Raw genomic sequence first — 23,627 nt, 5'->3', positions numbered from 1 at the left:
CCTTCACCGAAATGAGAAAGGCGAGGGTTAAACTTTACTTCTGGTACCTGCTGCGTTCTACCTAAGTGTGTGAGCTCCGCACCTATACTTTGTGTTAGTGTTGGTCTTTACAGCCAGAAAAGCAGTCTCTGATTTTTTAAATAATATCAAATGATGGGACGAACAAGTTGCAGTACCACTCGCAAAGATCTGAGGGGCACTGCCACTGCGCCCGTCACCAAGACACATAAAGTTGACAAGTCCCAATGTGTCCTGCAGTTTCCCGAGAATCCATATCCTTCATAACGGAAGCGCGTAATCCGCGCGTAGTAAAATAAATTATATATTATATTAATAGTAAATAATGGTGGGAAAAAATTGGTATGGTGGCTCCCTGGATGAAGTCTTTCGAGATCTACTGCTACTAATTTTTTTTTTATTGATTAATTGTTGATTGATAATAGTTGGTCGCGTAGAAATTACAACGTTCATTTTGGGTAGGTTCAGCGCTAGTATCTTGCCTCACTAGTGGGATAGGTTACGGTATTAAATTACTCTCACACTCGACTGTACTTACAGACAGTTGGCGCATGAGGACTCGTAAGTAGCTCATGCTTTACTCAGGTGGAGAACCTAGGTGGAGCACGAGCCCGTATATAATAGTCCAAATCAAAACTTATGTAACTAAATTCTATTCGAAATTATCGAATAATTTGCATTCATTTTCTTCCTCCCTAGTCCAACAAATAATGACGAAAAAGCTAAACCTATCGTTAATTCATTTTATGCGACGTTGTTTTTATGAATAAATGCAATTAATTGATGTTTATGTTATAGCATGATATATTACTGCAATGAAGGTCACTGATAGCTACTGGGTTTTTTATCGCGGTGTTTATATGGCACATCGGTATGTTTTACAATAGTCATTTGCAGTTTGAAGAACGAAATTACCCTGGTTATTGTTAACTTATATTTAATTTGCAACTGCAGGGTAAAATTGGTAGTAGGTACAAATATATCTTTACTGCTAGTCTATCCTTGTTGGAATATGGTATGTTTTGTTTATAACCCGCAAATAAAATTGCCAATTGTATACCATTCGGAAACTGGACGATGATATTATCGTACGCAGGGCCTTGCGTATGCGCTTTGCAACAACATATAAAGTATGTTGAACTAAATACGTTTCTCGGAAACAGCACTACACTGAATAAACAAAGGAAATGTTTAAAACACCTTCAAATTGTACATTTGGCCTATCAAATACCAACTCATGATTGAGGGGTTTATATAGAGTCAGTTCTGACTTAAGGCCCTAGAATCGTCCTAGGCATCTGTGCATCAGCCGGCAAATTATGCTCTAAGTTATATTAATATCTTAGCTTGAGCCTGTCTCCTATTTGAATACTTACCAAATTTTTCACTAAATGACTCAACGAACTGAAATCTTCCTCGAATTCTTTGCTATCACATTTCTACCGTTCTATTTACAATGTTATCATTATTTGTATAAATGTTATAATTTTAATTATGATATTGTCTGAATTGAAAACATTGTTTTGTTTACATTGATATTTTTTACCTCTATAATTTTATTAGACATGCATTTTATAAAAGATTGTATATGGGTGAATCACGAATTCAAATCAAATCCTCCGAGAAATTGTCATTATCGGTGATTGCTATGTAACCGCTCCTCTTAAGGGCCAGTAGGCACCATATATTGTATGAGCGAGCAAATTGTTATACCTACTGTAAACTTCAATCCGGCTGCGGGTAATGTTTGCAAGTCTACTTAAAGTATTGGCATCATATTGATCGAGTTGCCAAGTCACGTTCGAAGCGCGTACAATTTCGGGAGTCGCCTCGAGTTCAAGTCCGAATGTACCTAAAGCGGGTGTAGAAAACGACTTTTTATATCCGCTCGTAATAAAGTTAATCCAGGTCCTGTGTAGTAATCAGCCGGGGTAGGAGGCAGTGGAACCGGCCGGCGGCAGCCACCTGTTCGTTTGCGCGCCAGAGCCACCGCGCCCCCCGCCCCCGGCTGCGCCCCGGCACCCTCGCGGCCACCGACGGTTGCGCGCGCGGATCCCTTCCTTCGTCATTCGTTCCGCGACGCGTCGTCTCGTCGGCCGGCTTCCTCGCACGCCATTCTCACCGCGTCCTTTACCCACACCGCACTCGATCACCAGATATGACGGAAAGCAACGATACCCCCGCGGCCGCTGCGCCCGAGAAGACCCCCACCGAAAATGGGACCACTGAGACTCCACCGGAGGAAACTCCAGAGAAAGCCACCGAGGAGAAGGAAAAGGAGAAAGAGACTCCACCACCGAAGGAGATGCGCGCCGTCGTTCTCACTGGCTTCGGCGGACTGAAGACTGTTAAAATTCTGAAGAAGCCTGAACCCACAGTAGGAGAAGGAGAGGTCTTGATTCGTGTTAAAGCTTGGTGAGTAATTTAATTATTTAGTAATTTAGTATATACCCGCTTTTATTCTAAACTGTCCTGAATTTACGGCTAATAATTTAAATGTTAATTCAAGGATTTATATTTAATTATATGCAGGTGTACGGGAATAGAAATTGAATATTTAGGTGTTATTCGAATTTTATTAATATTGCCTGGTTTACAACTCTACATTTTAATGGAGTTATTTGCGTATTATTAGAATTAGCTGTCGAGTACAGTAATAAATGGGTTTGTATTAATTTGAAAGGTAGTCTTCGTCGTTTTATTATATCGCGTGAATTGTGATTTATGTATTTACGAAATTTGTTCAGTGGTTGTTGGTGGGGCTTAGTTTTACAGCAGCGACGATTGCCGGCTCATTAACATCTGCCGCCCGCAGAGCTGCCCCTCATGCACTCGATTCAAAATTCTGCACGCACGCACTCTCAACATCGCCGCGGTAGTTTCGTTGCATTGTCGCTGTGACGCACCCTAAAGCGGATTTACAGTCGGACGATCCCCGCCGAAGATGCTTTATCATGTCCATTTTTTCTAGATTCTTTTGTTAATACTCATGTTTACATTGTCGTGTTCTTTTCCGATTTCGCTAGGTTATTACTTATTCTATTGAATATGGAAATTCGTTTTCGATCGCTATTCGAATTGCATTCACGCATGCGTGTGCGCACCGAAGCGTGCGTTGCTGTTCGCTGCCTGCCACCGCCGACGCTGCACGGATGGCCACTACAAAATTAATGTTATTTTGTCATTGGAAGCCGCTGCAACGAGTTCGTGCGAAAGGGAGTTAAGCCGACTGACATTGTTCTTTGTTCATTTTTATCGCTTCAGTGCTTGAGATAATGCGGGGCCAAGTCGTCAACACGACATATATTCCCGCGCAACATACGAGTTATCTGCCACTTTTCTCTTTAACTTTAACTAATGTCTGATAGTAGTTTAACGAAGCACCCACTTAACTGTGAATGATTTGTTTCGTTACCGTGTTACGGTTAAGTAAAGATACGGATAAGCTGCTGCTTTTTTACGAGTTGAGATTAGCTATGGTACCTATCGAAACTGGTGAGTTGAGTAATTGCTCGTTGATGTCTATTGTATGATAGCGCTGTTACTGTGGCAAGTGTTCGTGTGAGATTTCGTACGGGAGGGTAGCGGGAGGCGTAGGTGCAAGCCGAGGTGCAGCGCGCATCCTCGCCTGTGCTAACGGCTAAATATAGCACGCTTATCGCCGACTTACTATGTAAATGACCGCGACATACTCGATGCCTGCTGCCGCGAAAATATGAATCTCCGACTGGTCTCGTCTCGACCAGTTACAAGTACTAGTTCTCTAGTCTTGCACCGCAAAAACGTGTGAGTTCCGCCCACACGGCCCACGCGGCTATGCTCAGCTAGGCTGCTACTGGCGGCTAATAATATTAAAAGACTCCCAGTATCGATCGACTGTCTAGAGATGTTGTGTATCTCGCTTTGTAGTCTTTTTGGAAAACAAATATTGCTGTAATAAACCTATGTCGATCGTAGACTTGTTTAAATCGATATTTCTGCGCAATGATGTTATGGTAAAGAGTCCATGAGTCCTTTATCAACAGCTATGAAATTGAAAGATACCCAACGACATTGTTTAGATACATTTGACTTTCTCACTTTGTTTAATATGAAATAAATATTTTCATGTATCATGTTATCTTAAATAAATGTATTGAAAGTTGACTAACGTTCGTTTAAAACTTTGAAAGTCAAGTGCCTATGAGTGAATAAAATTAGATCATAGTGAGTACGAGGCACCTTGAGACCGGCACGAGAGTTCAAGGATACGATGCATTGAACACGAAATACAACTAAACTGGACCTCCGAGTATGTTGACCCACAATTAAATAGTCATTACGTTATAACCTCCGAATGTTCAAAATATTATCTGTTTGTGTTACAGTCAGGGTGACTATGATTTAATATGTAGCCTATAGCAAACGAATCAGTGACAAAATTGCATATGTTATGACTTACCAACTCAACAATTGTCAGAAAATGTGTGAATTGTAAAATCTGTCGTGCTTAAAAGGGCGGGTTTCACTTACAATATTTGCTTGTAGGCCCAGCAATAAGATCAATATTGGTAGAAAATTGTAGGACTTTATTTATTTATAAACCAAGCGGATCGCGTAAAAGCGAACGAGCTGCTCTCTTGCGTACAACCGAACTTTAAATAGAAGTAAAGTAAACACGAAGAAATATCTCCTAAAGAATCGTTCCATTCTAGTCAGTTTACAACGCACAAGAATTCCTTGTGTAATAGCGCTATTAAACTAATGATATGTAACAGTTATAAAATAAAATCTATTCGTATAAAGTCTGTCGAACCATGGCCTGGGTATGTGTAGGGTGTACACAATCGTGTGCAGAGCTTCGGCTAATACGTTTTTGTAAGTCTTCCAGGGACCGAACCAATGAACAACGCACCATTATTTTCAATTAGGTCAAGTCAGTCTTAGTAAGAGATGTCTTCCGAGAACAATCGGAGTACTCACGCCTCTTGTGAGGCTTTCTTTTTTATGCCGGGAGTGGTTAATTATATGTGAAGATGAGTGAGAGATGGGAAATGTGATGGTCGATCTTTTTTTTTGTCGTGCATCTGGTCTAAATTGTTACATTGGGGTCATGGGATTGGAACTTTAGTAAATGTTTATATAAGAGCACACATCTTTGCTAAAGATCCGTTGTAGTTATTGCAACTCATCGTACAGTGGTGAAAGTGTGTGTTAATTGCCCACATCCTTTCCTTTGTTGGCGTATCAATTTAAAGCCTAAAAATAACGTCTGCCCCTCGCACTGAGTCGAGAGTTCTATGGTATAAAGTGCAGTATTGTGCATTTTAATGTACTTTGGCGCTGCATAAGATGGGAGAGATGAATTTGTTTATTACCCTCTTCCTTATTGAGAGCGTCTGCGCGAGATAGCTCTCTTCCTATGACTCACTAGAAAGTTATGTTCTTGAACTGACTCGATTCAAATAACTTGCTTCTTTGCTTGTACCTGACTTCGCGGTCTGCCCAGGCTGAGTGGGTGGACTCGCTTGCACTCACTATTGCACACTCGTACAACGATTCGTTTCGCTTATCTGCATTAGTATTTCAATTTCAAGATGAAAATTGCGACTCATGATTGAAGAACATCGATAAGGTAATTTCTGTGAAAAGTTAACATTTTTATTTTACGTTATGTATGACGTTTACGAACCTAATAAAAAGTACTTGGTACTTGGTGCAACGGGCTGGTGTCCGCAACTCGACGTCAAGGCGCCTATTTTGCGTGTGGAAAAAAAGTAAAAAAAGGGTATAAAAATAAATATAAATATAATAAAAAGTATCACAGCTTTCTATAAATTAAGTCATTATTCTCAATAGCCAAAGTTAATTCTCTAACAATAAAAGGTCCATCTTATTTGTGAGTATAAGCTTCAATTTGTTTTATTGAACCCCTATCGTCAAATATGAGCACAAAGAGTAGATAGATTAGTAATATTAGTTTCGTTATGGACGAGTTGTTTATTAAATGCGCCCTACATACGGCTGATGTACTGCTATGGGTGATTTAGTGAATGTTACTTCTTGATTACGTTATATTACTCAGGTTATATGGAGGATTCCTTCTACTATAACAGGTTCTATTGTTACGAGTGTGATCGTGTTTTTATAATAACATATTATCGTCTGTATGACCTGTGGGATTCAGACATCCATCAATCACACTTGATGGGAGACAGGTTAGAACGCGCGCTGGCCGGTACGATTTCTTGATAGTTTGGGTAGACAACAGTTGTACTTTTGAATTATAGAACAATAATGAACAATTATAAAGGCAGTCGATGCGTCACGACCTTTTATTCCTGTATTATCTTCGACCGACTTACGCATATGAGTCAGGCTAAGTTAAGCTATGGCAGTAAAATGACTCACGCTTAAAAAAGTGATTTTAAATAAAATCATATCCGTAGCTTAGAGCTATTTGCATCCCGTTGCACACGGATCCCCTGCAATTAGGGAGGGTTACCTTAACACATAATATTGCCTTTGTTTTGATGCGAGTGCGTCACAAAACAATTCTTTAGAATTGCTATCATTTTGATAAATACCCGCTACGTTTGTTTTGCTCGAAAATAACGAACCTGGAATATTAATTGAATTTAGGATTCCCCCTGGGTTTTGTTAATTAGTTTTATCTCAGAAATTAATTGCCGTCGTCACGGGGGTGATAATATAATATGTTACAATGTTGCCGGTAAAAATAATTTGTATCTTGTGCCTTAGCTCTACATTTAAAATTTTCCATTTCAAATTTTCCAATTTTAAATTTTTATTTACCTATTTGTGATAAAAACTGATAAGGTCGTTAAATATGAGCAAAAGGGAAGTCACACACACACATACACTATTAATTAACGGACATACTTATTCTGTTTAGAATATGGCTAGTTAATACATTTTGGATAATATTGAATTTATCTCGTACTTTTGTGCCGTCGAATGAGAAATGTAATTGAAATTCCCTTGTGAATCAAATAAATATACTTAATTAGTTCCCGCAAAACCTGTTTCATTCTGTTAACCAAGATAAATAATATTTTTTTCCTTCGCGATGAAAAGAAATTTTTAAAACAATTTGCTATATTTGATCGAGTACAAATTCGAAGAACTTGAGTTGGTAAACCGCTCCGAGTTTCATGCAACAGTTTATAGCACGCATTTATGAATATGTGACAATAATTCTTGGTACCTCGGAGACATATAGGAAGCTAAGAAATGTGCTATGTGTATCGTGCCGTATGTAATATCTTTCATCGAGTAGACAGCAGATGCGCCGGGATCGGACGAAGCGAGCAGCCGCCGCCGCCGCCATCGCTGCTAGCGCGACCGCCATGAGCACATTGTCAGCGGAGTCGATGAACTTACGAAAATGCGCCTTCGCTTATTGTGCCCATAATCGAATGAACTCACCACTCTATATGGAAGTAAACATGTCGCATTTTTTAATCTTTTTTGACAAATAAAATTTAACAGACAGTCCAGAAACCTCCAATGTCCAACCAGCCTTTCTCGGAAATTCAAGTACCGCCAGTTTGCTTCTGTTTACATTCATATCTGTAAACTGATATTCACACGAAACTATGTAATTATTTCAGTCAATCACTTAACTCTTTTAGCCGTGTGTGTGTGTGTGTGTGTGTGTTTTGTGTGTTTGTGTGTGTGTGTGTTAATAAATGCACATTTTCAGTATTCTTAAATTCAAATAGTTTCGTGTCGATATGCCATTATGATCTCATCGGTCACTGCTTAAGTTTTCGATTGCTGAGTAAATTGAATTGGAAAATCCCGTGACTGGATCCTGGCATGAAAAAGGGGTGTGGTTGCGTTGCTGGGTGGCGGGTAGGTAGTGTGCGTCGGGTTCGCTAGTGGCAGGGGGTGAGGGTGCCAGTGCTTCTGAAATATCTGCCTGAGTGCGGGGGCCATAAGGGGTGTTGTACGAGAGCGGGGAAGTGGGGAGGGACACGCGGCGACCGCCAGATCAATACGACGCGTCCCCTACCCGCCGCCGCCCGACCAATCTCCGCAGGCCCTTCGTCTTTCGACGCCAATGCTTGTTTTTTATAGCACTCACTAACCATGCTCTCCGATAAATTAATAAAAGCATGTGTTAGTTTTTTTGAGTAGCGGAATTCTGTTGGGGTTTATTTTTTAACGTTTTCTAACGTTAATCTTCATCCGACAGTAATCTTTCCGTTCTCGCTTTCATTGTGATAAATCCGGTGATTTACGAATTCACAGCGCGATTTCTCCAAGTGTGCGTAAATTGTAATGGACCTGTTGAATGTGCGTTAGGATACGGAATTTTATACGCACGCATTATAAAAACAAACTTTTCTTTAACGCGTTGCACTTTAACGCCTTCGCGTATTCTTATCTTACGTGCTCAGCAACATTCCACGATGAACTCAAAGGCGATCAATTTGCATAATTTAAACCAAGTCCAGGAATTTTAATATAAGAAAAACGAGATCGTTTTCTTATTTAAAATATTAGGAAAGCGAATATTATTATTATTAATTTTCATGGCAGGGGTATTTTTCTCTAATTGATAATTTATGAACGATGGTGGGACGAATTTATCGGTAAAGCTCTTGTTAAATAGGTACTGCTTCTTACCGCTTGGCAGTTGAAGTACAATTTTCTGCCAACACTCGGGAGTATTGGCAGAAAATTGTACTTCAATTCGGTTTCGAGTCCGCCATTTTTTTTCATAAGGGTAGCGAACTTGCTGCTTCCGTTCGTAAGCAGGAATGTCCTTTGAATTGTAAAAACGTGGTCCCCTCTTTGCATTTAAATCGCGAATATCATCATTATAATTTTCTTTTGTATCATCGTGGTATGCTGACACCCGTTTCATATTATAAACGTATGGCATAATTAAGCAGGCAGTATCTGCAGTTATGAATAGGTACAGTGCTCTATTTCATTTTTAATCACGTAATTCGTTGTACATAGTTGGAATTACTTTGCTACGTGAAAGTAAATGGTTTAAAAATAATTTGCAACGATACATAACGTTTACAGCAACTTTATAACGATATAATTTACCATTCAAACTTGGACTTAGGTACCTATATTTGCTACGACAGTGTTAATTTTGTTTTTGTCTGTACAGCTAGTCAGTCAGTTGGTATTACGGCGCTGAGTTGGGTTTAAAGTCATTTATCATCAAGGATCAGTCTCGGAGGTACTTCCACGGGCCATTACTTTTTCTATTATAGTAATACGAGTGTATAATACACGTTTTATTACGATGAGAATTCTTACTTAGGCCCGTTGACGTTTATGTCCTAACTATTTCTTTCGTTTTATGTTTGGAATCTAGACTTGTATCCACTATTATAAGATTACACATTTTTGTTTTCCCTATCTATGTATATCAAATGACGCCATATTTTTCCATCATAATTAAACAATTTGCCATAATTGTGATCACTTAACAACAGACTTAATAAAACAATCTAGTAAAGTAACTATAAAGCATTGTCAGAAATTATCAAGATATTTATTTTTTACTGACTTCCAAAAAGGGGGTTCTCATTTGGACTGTATTTTTATTTTTGTGTGTATATTACGCGATAACAATTGTCATTTATTTGTGTACAAATGTTGATGATTCTTTTTTGTTGAAAAGAGGATACTCAGTAGTGGTCCCATTTAAATTTGAAGAAAATATTCCACATCTAAGGGTGGCAAAGTAGGGGATGAATCCGGTTTCGCGCACTTTACGTTAACAGATTTCAATAAAACTTTGCAAATGGATGTAATACCACGAACTTTTGAAGTTTTTTTTTTTACTTTGACTCTGTATTGAGATTACCAATTAACGATTTGGTTTGCGACTTTTTTAGATTAACATCTAACACGTTTATAAGTCTTTGATACAAATACCTATATGGCACGACCATAGATATTTTTCCTATATCTATGGGCACGACATTGCTGAAGGTAGCATGTTATTGTCCCAATTAATTTTATATATATTAAGGTATATTTTATCAAGATAGTGATCGTAATAATTATCGCTTCGAATTCTACTATAAAGTAAGCTTAATAATTTTCTCTTCGAAATCCCGCACACCGTTCAACGGTTCTTTCATCAAGGTGTCCCAAAAATTAATACGCGTGCAGGCTCCTAAGCCCCTCTAGCCGGTGGGGAACGTGTTTAGAGTACAAATTCCGGTACGTTCGTTGCGGATCTATATTTAGTTAGAAGCGAAGGCACCCATGTGCTACAATGATCCGGACTTCTCGACTTCCGATGTTACTAGTTTTATTAAAGTTATGTTAACATTTTGGAAACTTCTTCAATTGAAATTGAAACTATTATTTCGGATATTTGTTTTTTCAAACAAACTAACGATTTGGGCCCTTTACATGTATGTTCACGTCTGGCATTGAAAAATAACAAATATATGCTATTTAAAAATAGTTTTCTTTCCAATGTGTAACAATCGCGAAAACGAACTCGATATTCAACTTTCGACACGCAACTTTGTCGAACGAAAATATCCTTAAATTCTACAATAAAATGTTTATTGTTTTTACATAGGTACATAACCTTTTTGCTTATTTTTGTATGACGAATAATTTTTGCAAACACATATCCAGACAACCGGAAACATTTTGTTAGAAGAATAACGGTTATATGAAATATTTGCTCACCATTTTTTACCTTTATGCTTTGCAACGTTAGCAAATTGTAGACAGACTGGCAGACGGTAACCCGTAGATAATACACTATATTTTTGACGGTAACCCTAGCTCCGAGTCACAGACCCGTTTTTTGCTGTTTAAAGTTGAGGCCGGCCACTACATGATATTTCGTTTATTACCAACGACGGCCATCGTATTCCCTGATGTTCTTTTTTCAAGCCCGCATATGTTAGTGCGAGGGTTCGGACCATTATTGATTTTGAATTCGGTTTTTATTTCTTTGTTAAAAATGTTTCTAAAATCATATTTGTTTAAGGTACAATCTTTATCTATTATCGGGTTTTATTTCTTATTGTATTCATTCGTAATAATCTATTCAATGCAAATCTGCTCGTATTTGTCGATGCGATATCGTTACGTAAATATATAGAAGAAAAATGTCGGTTATTTTCGATGTTTCTATCTCTGTAATGTTTGTTGACTCCATTGATATCTGATTGTACAAATAACATATTTTCTTAAGACACACTTCACGTATCGTTGCTATTTTGTTATTTATTATCAGTGTTTGAACACCCCTTATCCCATATTTGTTCATGTTATCGTTCACAAGATAAAATATCGATGACTTTCTTTTAAAATAGACAACATTCACTTTGTCTCTTTTGTGTCCTTTGTTTTTTACTACTACCAAAACAAAACAGATTTCCTCATATTTTTCGTTTATAATCTTATCCTTGCAGATGCGTCTTTAGATTATGCCCTGTTTAGTATTCTCAAGGCATAATCAGAGCCTGCGACTAATTTGATCCAGCGTTTCTAATGGTTTCTATGCCAGCAGCTAAATTTTCGTGGTAGTTGATTTTGGCAAACAACACGACAACGTATAAGCTACAGTGCATTGTGTACGCAAGTCCTCAATTTGTGGAGGGAAGGCGGCAATCAAAACAAATTACATTTCTCAAGCAAACGTCCAATAATAAAGGTAGAAGTGACATGAATAAAAACGTGTTTGATTCAGAACAGACGAATTGTAGACGCAAAAACTGTTGCTTTCGGTCACATGAGCTTACAAGACAGATATGGCACAAAGAATATATACGTAATTTCAAGTAAGCGCTTTCAAGCTTGAAATCGAGGACTATTATCAGTTATTGTACCGTCAGAGGCCATTGAGAGCGATAATTGCTTGGTTTATCAAGCGCATTCTTGTCTGTTTTATATCCACTGCGTTACTCGTAAAGTTCCAAACAGTGCGGCTTTGTCTTCGGGTGCGTTTACATTTGAAGTGGGTAAAAAGAAAGTCTAAGAGGGGACTATGATGCGTACTCAATTTAATGTTATTCGGTTACCCATAAGCTGAATGTTGCCATCTGTGGAATGCAAGTTCATTTCCTGAGTGGACAATTAGTAATGACGATGGTATGTGTTCATGACACGACGAATGCACGGGTTGAATGACTAGATAATTAGCGATCAGACAGTTGGACCATTTTTTAATTTTTTTTATTTATTGTCTGAAATATTTGAAAATCAACAGCGTTTCTTAATAATATGTAACAAAATAACAGATCACCCCGAGTTATGGAAATTAGTCAATAAAATTAATTTAAAAATAGAAAAGTAATATGTATCCACCGAGGAAAAGAATAGATTTTTGAAAATGAAGTCATAGACATATGGTACCTTGTTAGTTGGTTTGTCAAAACAGGAGTCAGTGATAATGTGTGTTAATGTGCGCGCGCGCATTTTTTCAATTCTGTGATAAATCCACCATAGTTTTGAGGTAGACTTCGTCTGCAAAAACGATGATACTTGTGTTAACAAAAATGCTAATTTCATTAGCACCGCCAATATTCCGTTTTAACAAAGTTGGTAAGTAATTCGCCTTTACCATATTCTCGGAAAATAACTTTCATCTTTTATGCAGGGATTCATATCCCAGAAGCTGGGATTATTTTCTGTTCTTTTAGATGTTGACTTATCCCTAACAGGGAGTACCTCAGCAGAATGTCAAGTATTGATGTGAATTACCTACTTACATAGGTAGTTTTTATTTATGCGAGCTACCAATTGTCCTTACTATTGTGTTTACTCGCAAAATATGAGTCATCGTGACCACAGTATAATGGAAATAGAATAGTCACATTTTCATACATTAAAGTACTAACCGAAGTCAATTCTATAAACCTACCTGCTACACCTTTGCGTGTTGGTGGCCTTTTGCCGATATAACCTATACAACTGTCTGTATTTTTTAAATAGAGCTTTGTATCTTTTACGTAAATGCGATATATGTATATCCGATCGGAAGTAGATAGCGTTGTCACGCGTGTCCCACACTGTTCAGTTCTGGTCGTAAACCCGCTAGCCGGATATTAACTTTGGAAAGCACCTGCATTGCCGGTCAGTGTGCCCCAATACCCGTGCGGTTCACATTCACAATTATAAAGAAATACCTCAAATTTTCGAAGTTGTACGAAGGGACTATACATAAATTTGGTAAATATGGCATTTGTTTAAAATATTTTTATAAATCTGTCTTTGTCATAGAGACATCTTGTACCCGCTAAGTACTATTTTGACGTTGACGTGTTGACGACCTCTATGGTTCAACGGTTTGCATTGTGGGCGTTGAATGCGGGGTCCCAGGTTCGATTCCCGGGCCGGGGGAAATATTTGTATGGCTCACATTTATTTTTCTTGTGTTTTTGGGTGTAGTTTGTGGTTGTCTGTGTGTGTGTCCATGGCACCCGCGTCACAGGGTTTCCTAGTGCGGGGCTATGTTGAGTGTGTGCGTTATTATTATTATTTATAGCAATTTCTCCTTTTCTAAACTGTTTAAATAATTGATATGCCAGACAACCACATTAATTACCTGATCTCAAATTAGGGAATTCCTTGTACTTTGAGTACCAGAACAACACTATTTACTCGGAAGAACCCAATACACCCAGATCACAACCAATTTAAAAAGCTCATTTCCCAAATTGGTTCTAAGGGAATCGAAATCGGAACCTCCTCAGTGAAGTATATGTTTCAATAAAAAGATGTGTCAAGATTGTTTACATTTAGTTAAACACCTAAACAAATGGACTATAGAGACCTGGTTGTCTGGCACATAATAATAATAATTATTATTATTATTTAACAATAACGCTTATTGTCCCTTTTATGTTTTGGATGTTTTATGTAATGTCTCTTATGCATACGAATAATGTGTATATATTAAAAATTAATTCAGGAGAACGTTCGAAGCCAAAATTCTGTACAACATGGAGTGACCTTCAAAATTCAGTAAACCTAGTTGCTGTGCACTATGTGTTTATGATGCATAATAAGTAGCTATTAGTACATCAGAGATCGGTGGTTAAATACTAGGTCGGGCATGTCACGCTGTATTTGACATACTGACACGATTTGTCACACGCGACATATTTTTGGTAAGTACATTCCTCGCTTGCACTTGCATTAGCAGGTAACATTCATGTAACACCTTAAAAAGATTTGGTAAATAAATAATTTGACGACAATGGTTGTCCAATGTTTTGCAACGTAGGCTCAATATAAGGAGGTTCCGATTTCGATTCCCTTAGGACCAATTTGGGAAATGAGCTTTCTAAATTGATTGTGACCTGGGTGTTTTGGGGTCTTCCGAGTGAATAGTGTTGTTCTGGTACTCAAAGTACAAGGAATTCCCTAATTTGAGATCAGGTAATTGATGTGGTTGTCTGGTATATTAATTATTTAAACAGTTTAGAAAAGGGGAAAATGCTATTAATAATAATAATAACGCACACACTCAACATAGCCCCGCACTAGAAAACCCTGTGTCCCAAATAGACAATCACAAATTACACCCAGAATCACGAGAGAAATAAATGAAGGCCATATAAATATTTCTCCCGGCCCGGGAATCGAACCTTGGACCTCTGCGTGGTAGTCCGGCATGGTAACCGTTCGGCCACTGAGGCAGTCCTGAAGCTTGTTAATACTTTAACGATAGTTATTTGTTACAAATCATTATTACTGCTGCACACGAGTCTTTTTAAAGAGAGGGTTTAGGCCATAATCGGCCATGCTGGCCCAATGTTGGTGACTTCACACGTTTTCCTAGGGTTGTGAACCTTCTTCGACATGCAGGTTTCATCACGATATTTTCTTCCACTGTTACCGGGAAGTATTAAACTTTCACTGTACGTAACTTAGAAATTAAAGTCGTAGGCATATGGTTCCTCAGGGATTTCAATTGAGTTTAGAAGCAGGCAGTCTCCAACTGCTCAGGCTGCCACCAATCAATTATTCCATTAAAAATGATGAAATATTCCTTAAGATACTATATACATCAAATGGTTTTGGTTCAAACAATCACTTTAAAAAAAATATACCTACATTGATTAATGTACGGTGTGATAACACGATTCCTAAAAATTATGACGATAGAAAAACAAAGTTATCTCGAAAATTTACAAGAAAACCGCTGTATTCAATAGTACTTTACATATACCTACCAATGATTTTTTGATATCAACTGAACTAAACAGAACACGTGTACTATACGAAATTAAAGTCATTTGAAAAATGTACATTTTTCAAATGACTTTAATTTCGTTGGTAAAAAATTAATTCTGAAGTAAAGCCAGTGTCCTTCCGCTCGACCTAAGCCAAATGAACCGTATTAGTACGGAAGAGATTTAAACTCGAGCTAAGTTAGTATCGACTCTTAAGTACCTACACGGCTATTAAACTCTAAAAAACTTATATTACAATTAAAAATCTCAGTATCTTAGTATCAACTAAACAGTGTACTACAAAAAGTCCATAGAATCGCCTCTTGTAAGGGAACTTCAATTCAATAAGCTCAAACACAATACTTCTACTGTAAGGAGTTGGTGAGGGAGTCTGCAGACTGTCCTGGTTACATCAGATCAAACTTACCATATTATTGTAATGTTAACGAATTTCCATATTATACCAAATTTGAAGTTCATCAATATTCATGCTGCATTAACTGGCAAAAGAACTGATGATCTTTAAGGAGAAGTTAGACTCAAAAAATAGACATTTTAACGTATTTCTATCATACGGAAAATTCGCTTTTCGACATTAAAAAATACGAATGAACTGTTTTTTTTAACCGACTAAAAAAAGGAGGAGGTTCTCAATTCGATGTTTTTTTTGTATGTATGTATGTTACGCGAGAACTCCGGTATTTGTGCACCGATTTTCATGATTCTTCTTTGTTGGAAAGAGGGTACCTCCATAGTGGTCCCATTTAATTTTGAAGAAAATCATCCAACTCTAAGAGTGGCTATTCACGCATGAAGATTCATTTTTATAAATAGCGCCGAAATCTTGTTATAAGGAGCAATTATTTTAATGGTTGATTTTGCTAATTCAAGGCGTTGATCTCTCTCAATACACTTTGTAGTGTAGTAGTGAGAACCGATTTTTATTATCTCCTGTGTCAAGTTCCGTATAGTGGCGAACTAGAGGATGAATCCGGGTTTGCGCACTTTCCGGTAACCGATTTCAAAAAAACTTGGCAAATAGATGTAATTCCACGTACTTTTGAGGTCGGTTTTTTTAGTACTCTGTACTGAGGTTATTTTAATTGATAATGAAAATAGACGATACCGGTAGTTGAACTATGAGTGCCGAAACACGATCGACTAAACTTCTCTCATAAAAAAATCAAATAAAATGCAAATTTCTTATTTTTTCCTACGTTCGTCTACGGAAAAACAGTTTGATTCGGTTGTTATTAGGGATATTTCAATTAAAAATTTATCTCCCGTGTTCCATAATACATATGTCAGTAAACGATGAGCTTATTTTACAGAAAAGAGTATAGGTACATTTTATTTGTAAAAGGCAAATGTTTAAATATCGTGCAATGAATTTCTCCGCGTCTACCTCTCAGGCCCACGACCAACGCAACCATGATACCATTTCGCTTTAAACATTTGAATAAATGTTCAAAAAACATAGCTAAGAACCATCTCGATTAAAAATTAACCTTAAAATTAACCCATTAGCTCCCGCCGTACCCTAGTTTATGTATAATGCTCATTAGAAATGTATATGTGAAGTAAAATAGTGAAATTTGATTTAATTACTTAAAAAAAAAATAGAATTAAATAAAAGTGGTTCTGCTGTTCTTCTTGCGCGGTTAATTTACGCACACGTGAAACGCTAAAGTTAGTTGTTTTTCCTGTATATTATTACCAACAATTTATTTATTTCCTTGGATAAATTGTTGAAATATATTCGTATACTATAAAATAAAAATTATATAATTGAGTTAAATAGCATTTTCACAACTTCAGACGGTGGTATGTAACGGTGTCACACCCCGGACACTCCATACAATGGTCGAAAATTATTTACCTACTACTACTACATACAGCAAGGCGCTATCTGCACACGTGCAAATGTTTGCGTGGCATGCCAGGGTTACCCATGCCCGGCAACATGGCGAACTGACGCGAATCTATTATCTGTGATTCTATTCATAGAATCCAGAATCCTAATAATTACACATGTCTATTATGTATTTATATCGACATAATATCATATATTTTTCATCAACTCAGTAACTAGAGTAATATTAAAGATTTATTTAAAAAATATATTAAAAGCACTTAAAATGTTATATTTTAGACATGTACTTTTAAATAAGGTAATCAAGGTATTTGAAATTGCGTGTCCAAGTTGATCATCATTACTTAGTTAATAATTAGGTATATTCGCTACTTACGTAATATTTTTCGCCAATACGAATTGAAAAGTCGAGAACCCTTATCTACCAGCATACGAAGTCATGGCGCCTCATTCATTATATTGATATAATAAATCTGTATTTTTTATACGTACATATATTACTCTGCAGTAAATAAATGAGAAAACAAAAACTGCATGAGTCTCAGACATAAGTTTTTTTACTTACCTACTTCGTTTCAGCACAATTCACGACCATTATAAATAGTAACGTAAAATGATGTTTTATATTAACGTACAAGTTTCGTAATGAATAAATGAAAAATATTCAAATATCAAAGCCAGAAAACGGCTCGCTGGCAGCCTTGTTGTCGTTCAGTCAATGTGACCGGTAATGTGCGGGGCGTGGTGCGGTATCTAAAGCTAGGGAGGGGCGGAGAGTGTCCGTTCTCTTTACTTTTTGTTCTCGACGGTGTTCCCAATTGGGGCCATTGGGCGCATACGGGGTGGTATATTAGTTTTCATCTATAAATAATGTTTAAGTAAATAATGTCACAACGGGTATTTGGCAGCCACAATTATTACTATGGGATTCAGAAAGCCATTGAAGCAGTAATGGATGAGAAAGATCATGATGTGGAGATAGATTAGGGGCCATTTCCCCTAGAACAGAGTACGCTCACCGATGTAGAAGTACTGTACTTATGTAACGAGATCTACGGCAAACTGGTTATCGAACAACTGTCTATCCACTAGTACCAGATTTGTAATACACATGAAGAAATAAAACCCTGCCAATTTTAACTATCAATTTTACCCGATCAACCAAATTCTGTTCGTTCTATGGTTTGACAGTAGTATTTGCACAATGGGCTCTAATTACGACAATATTCTTTCCCTGGATAAAATAAAAGAGATGAAGCGCTGTGAATAAAGTTGGCGTGGGTATACCGCGTGATTTCAAACTTACAGGCAGGATAGTTCAAGCTGATCAATCTTTTTGTATCGCACTGCCATTCGAGGCAAAAAGTAGTAGTGTGTTTTGTTCCGCTACAAGCTGGACCTAGGAATAGCTAATACACGGCGTTTACACCTGACACTGACACGAAGCTAGATCAATTATAGTTTAACTTTTCAGTTACAGTTACATCGCACAAACAAAAACACTCAAAGCTTACATCCAGGAGCTTCTTTGGTGCTAAATCTACAGTACTTGGTACACAGGTCACTACGCTCAGAAGTTGGCTTACGAGTTGACTTGAGTTACGATGTGCAAATAGCTGTTGAACCACAAATAAGCGCATTGGCAATGTACTCGTAAAAAGTGCATTTAGTCATTGTGCACCATTGACTTACAAATAAATGGACGACGGGTCTAATACAAAAACCACGAAAAAAATGTCCCAAGTCAACCTATTCGAAATTTAAATTGTAATGTCATCGCAGTATCGCGCTGTCAGTAGAACAAATGAAGACTAAAGCGGAGTGTCGCGCTCTGTATACGATTTTAGCGCCTTACAAGTGCGGACACTTTTTAGCGCGGACCCGACGTCCATATAATTGTAAGTCAATGTTGTGCACCCACAAATATTGTTTGTTACAAATTTTTTGACACTGCTTGAGCCCATTATCCCCGTTTGAGGACAGGATTTTTTCATATAAAATAAAATAAAATCTTTTTTCTACATAATTTTGTCAGTAGGCTATTTTCTAAATTTCGAGTTCTTAGGTTTTCGCGATTGTTACACATAGGAAATGATACTATTTTTCCGGATTTAAATCAACCGTGACCATGGGACCTGTAAAGCGCCCGAAACGTCGGTTTGTTTGAAAAAACAAATATACGTGATTTATTTTCTAAATTGTCATAAAAAAAAATTACTTTATCGCTAATTTGTATTTGAGCGGTAATGGGAAACATCGCGTTGAGATGCCTCCACCCGCTTGGGAGCTACAATGCCACAGACATAGACATACACAGACAAAGGCTTCAAACTTAAAACTTCCTTTTTTTTGTGTCGGGGGTTAAAAATCGATATACAGAATGTAGCAAATGGGTGCTATAATACTTTCGATTCTTTTTGTGCTCATGTGCTTATGTTTCCTACTTTTGCATGTGTAAATTATGTCCAGACAACCTTGAAAAATAAGTACATAACTGCACCTGTCTTGTGAGTACAAGTATGTTATGAGTATAACAGCCTACTTACTGCTAGGTATACAGTTGGTCGTATCATTGAATGATTCAAGAAATAATTGTTTCGTAGTAAACACATAGGACAACTGATTCATACGAATGATGAAACAAAGAAAGACTGACTGACAACTCAGCTTCCTTTGCATTAGTAACGTAACGTAATATTGGTACAGTCAAGAGCACATCAAATTAGACACTTTCGACTTTGGGCAGTTCTTGAACTGAATTGCAATCTTAAATGTCAAGCTTTATATCGACTGTGAACTGGCAATCGGTACTATCTCAATTTTGACAACTTTACAGGTGAAGAAAAGAATTATTTGCGTCATATATATAGCACCTGGTTTATTAAATGAAAATGCGTAGTTTTTGAACATATGTACACTACGTATTTTTATTTAAAAAACCGGATGCTATATAAGTGATTTTTTTTCATCCTCTAAAGTTGGCAAAATTGAGATAGTACCGGTTGCTAAGTTCCCAATCGATATGCTCCCTGACTGATAATGCATTAAAACGTTTATTACTAACTATTATTATTAACTTATGTAATTATGTCGCAGTCGTATTGTATAAACTGCCGCATTACATTACGGCTAGCCTTTTTGCAAAACGGCGCTGTTTTCTAATACGGCTACCTCGTGTTCGGCCGGATTGCAATTCGCCAAAAAAAAAGTACGCCGCGTTGTAATGCACGTGGCGTTTCACAAAGTGACTAGGAAATGCGGCGCCGGAATACAATAAGGCGCGTCATTGTCACGCTGCTTTGAGATACTTAGTTCCAGATCTAACTGCCAGTAAAGCTACATTACCATAATAACAAAAATTGCGTCCCAAACAGCAACTGTCTCAACAAAGTGTCTTAACAAACAATATTACTTTTAGGAGTGGAATGGGTAAAAATATGCATGAAAATAGTGAATAGGTAATGGTGAACAAAAGTAACGCAAACAAATTCGCTTCTGGTCTGCTTTTTCATTATACTAACCTAACCTAACCTACTGAATAAAGGGCGCAACCAAGATTTCATTTATGTCTAATTCATAGTCAGCGTGACATTTTCCCTGTGCACAATACGCCTAAACGTCGCGTCGTAGAACGTATCGTTATCACAATCCGGCTGAACATGAGGTAGCCGCATTAGAAAACCGCACCGTTTTGCAAACCGGCTAGACGTAATGTAATACGGCGCTTTATGCAATATGGCTACGACATATATGTATAAGTCGCCCATATTAAGGACCCTAACTCCCTAAATCTTATTACGTCTACTTAAGTTTTAGTTAGGGTCCTTGAAATCGGTTAGTGTAATAAGCGTTTAAAGTATTGTTCGTAAGTAGTACCTACTACTTTGTATGTTTTTGCCATTTAAACAACATACATAACAAAAATTTTCTTATAACTATTGTGAAATTTTTGACAGTACAGACTGTCGCGGACACACGCATAGACAACCATAAATTACACCCAAACTCAGTAGTGAAATAAATTTAGGCTATACAATTATTTCTCCCGGCTCGGGAATCGACTCCGGGACCTCTGCGTGGCAGATCAGTATGTAACCTTTCGGTAACAGAGGCGTTTAAATTATTACAGTTATCTAGTAAAATATTTTTTTACAATTAAACAAAAGTTATTTACTTGATGTTTCTTATCATATTTGAAAAGATGAAAATTGCAATTTTCCCATTTTTCGGTATTTATTCTGCCAGCTGTACTTCCATCGGCTACGGACCGAATACCAATGAATCAGAAAGTACACGAATGAGGAAATTCCTTCGAGTGCGATTGTACTCGTACACGAATACTACGATCTATTTCTATTCACACACAACTGAGTCATGCTTTAACAGTAGGTAGTCAATACTTAGATCGACAGTAGGGTTCGTTGTGATACGTTCATTAGCAATATTAAGCAAAACAATGTTGCCTAGATTACGCTAATTAACCGACTTTAAAAAAAGGAGGAGGTTCTCAATTCGAATCTATTCTTTTTATGTATGTTTCGCGGCTATTATTTTTTGTTGGAAAGAGGGTAGCTCAGCATTGGTCCCATTTAAATTTGAAGAAAATATTCCACTTCTAAGGGCAAACTAGGGGATGATTCAGGTTTCGCGTACTTTCCGGTAACCGATTTCAATCAAACTTGGCAAATAGATATAATTTCATGAACTTTTGAGGTCGGTTTCTTTTTCACAAAAAAGTTATTTTGTTTCTAAGGTTTATTCTACGTACACCTTTTGATCTTTCTGTCATGGTGGTATTTCACATAGCTATTTGTATTCGCTATTGGGTATTTGTTGTACTTGGAAAAATGTTTGACTAACAGACAAACATGCAGACACTGACAAATATGACCGTCTACACATGGAGCCAAATAAGGAGTCAAAATAATGAATATGACAAGTGGATGGCTTAGTCGCGTATTTGCCTATTTGACTCCTTTGATATGATGCGCGGCCAGAAACCAACCAGCGCGGTAGCGCGTGTTTGGCGTTTGTTGTATTTGTCGAATAGGCAAACAAGGCAAATACTTAATCACACATGCTATTTGCACATGGTAATGGTTTGCCAAATATATCAAATATGCAAATACAATAGCCATGCGAAGTGTCACCATCATATTTTCACGAGTACCTACCAACACGGGTGGCGTACCAACGTGTCTCGACCATTACCTAAGTTAGGCAAAGGTTACGTGAAGCCCAAAGGAGTTTTCCAATAAGTTACTTAACTATGTGTCTTTAACATATTTGATATAACTTCGGGGAATTAAGTAATAGCATAAGCAACAAATTGTTTGTCGGGAGACTTTATAAGGACTGTAAAAATATTTAATAGCACGTTATTATAAACACTACCATGTTATATTAATTCTCTCCATGTTAATGTCATAAATACCATTTTATTTGTTCAAGTTGGAAAGAATTGTGAAGCTAACTACTTGTTAGTTTCAGAAAAATAATAAAATAGAACTGTAAAAATGTTACTAAGACCACAGTCACTTTTTGAGAATACGAATGTTCTTCTAAATTGTTTAAGATACAATTTTCAATAAGGACTTCTGACAGTTTTTATATTTCAATGTGGCCCATGGTACATGTTGTAGCCTTCTAAGTATATTCAAGCCACATGAAAGTCTTAAAAATTACACGAAGTATATGAAACAAATTATGTATATGTAATGTTCATATAATATATTGTATTATCAATATTTATTTTAGAGTTATAATTTGTCTATACCATTTCCGTCATCATTTTGAAGGCTGATCATTAAGAGGGTCGTTTAATTGGGTCCAATTATTGCTGATTAAGAGACCTCGCCGGTTTCCCTTCGAATTTAAAAAGCTTTTTGTCCGTTTTAAGGGAATACAAGAATTAAAAAAAAATGTAATTAATTTACGTAGAATAGAGTAAATTGAAATAAAAACGCAAGAATTACTACGTAGGTTTCGGATAATATACTTAATAAGTACGAGTATTTCTGTAATTGTAACTATTCTGTAACGAAAGCGTCAATTCAAGGGTTTTTTAAAGAAATCGTGGCGAATATGTATCGAATTTAGACTCTAAAATAGAACTTCGACACACGCTACTCCGACAATATGTTACATCGACATGATTTTACTCAGACATTACGCCACTCCGACATATGTTACATCGACATGATTTTACTCAGACATTACGCCACGCCGACAATATGTTATTTCGACATTACTTTACTCAGACACTACGCTACTCCGACAATATGTTACATCGACATGATTTTACTCAGACACTACGCTACTTCGACAACACAGACGTGATGTACTCAGATAAGAAAAATTATAATTTATGTTTTTTCTGTTTATTGTAATTAGGTTTTTGTAAACAAAAAATGGTATTCATTCAAATTCGAATCAACGCAATGGCGTTGGTTATAATATGGTAAAATTTTATATTAATATACTACATTATTACCGATAATCCACGCAGCACTTTTAAATTTTGAGGGTAGGTTTAAATTGTTTTCATAAAA

The 23,627-nt window shown here is 37.0% G+C and overlaps 1 protein-coding gene and 1 long non-coding RNA gene across 3 annotated transcripts in view; one reads left to right on the top strand and one right to left on the bottom strand.

Moving 5' to 3' along the window:
- Positions 1-2,087: 2,087 nt before the first annotated feature.
- LOC113231152 (synaptic vesicle membrane protein VAT-1 homolog-like) overlaps positions 2,088-23,627 on the top strand; it is a 54,207-nt gene continuing 32,667 nt past the window's right edge. The window contains exon 1 of one of the 2 annotated variants that reach the window (XM_026465345.1): positions 2,088-2,433. In XM_026465345.1, coding sequence (XP_026321130.1) covers positions 2,177-2,433 — 257 coding nt within the window. In that variant the 5' untranslated portion in view covers positions 2,088-2,176. The remainder of the gene's footprint in view (positions 2,434-23,627) is intronic. The other variant, XM_026465346.1, reaches the window with a different exon arrangement.
- On the bottom strand, positions 11,510-13,007 carry LOC113231153. Its single transcript, XR_003310538.1, has 3 exons — positions 12,887-13,007; positions 12,379-12,489; positions 11,510-12,065 (listed from the first exon to the last, which is right to left on the bottom strand). It is a non-coding gene; the product is annotated as an uncharacterized LOC113231153 (long non-coding RNA).

Source organism: Hyposmocoma kahamanoa, unplaced genomic scaffold (genome assembly GCF_003589595.1).
Source record: "Hyposmocoma kahamanoa isolate Upper Pololo Valley unplaced genomic scaffold, ASM358959v1 64, whole genome shotgun sequence".
Classification (NCBI taxonomy): Eukaryota; Metazoa; Arthropoda; class Insecta; order Lepidoptera; family Cosmopterigidae; genus Hyposmocoma; species Hyposmocoma kahamanoa.
The sequence above is the reverse complement of the archived record's forward strand: the minus strand, read 5'-3'. Positions and strand labels throughout refer to the sequence as shown.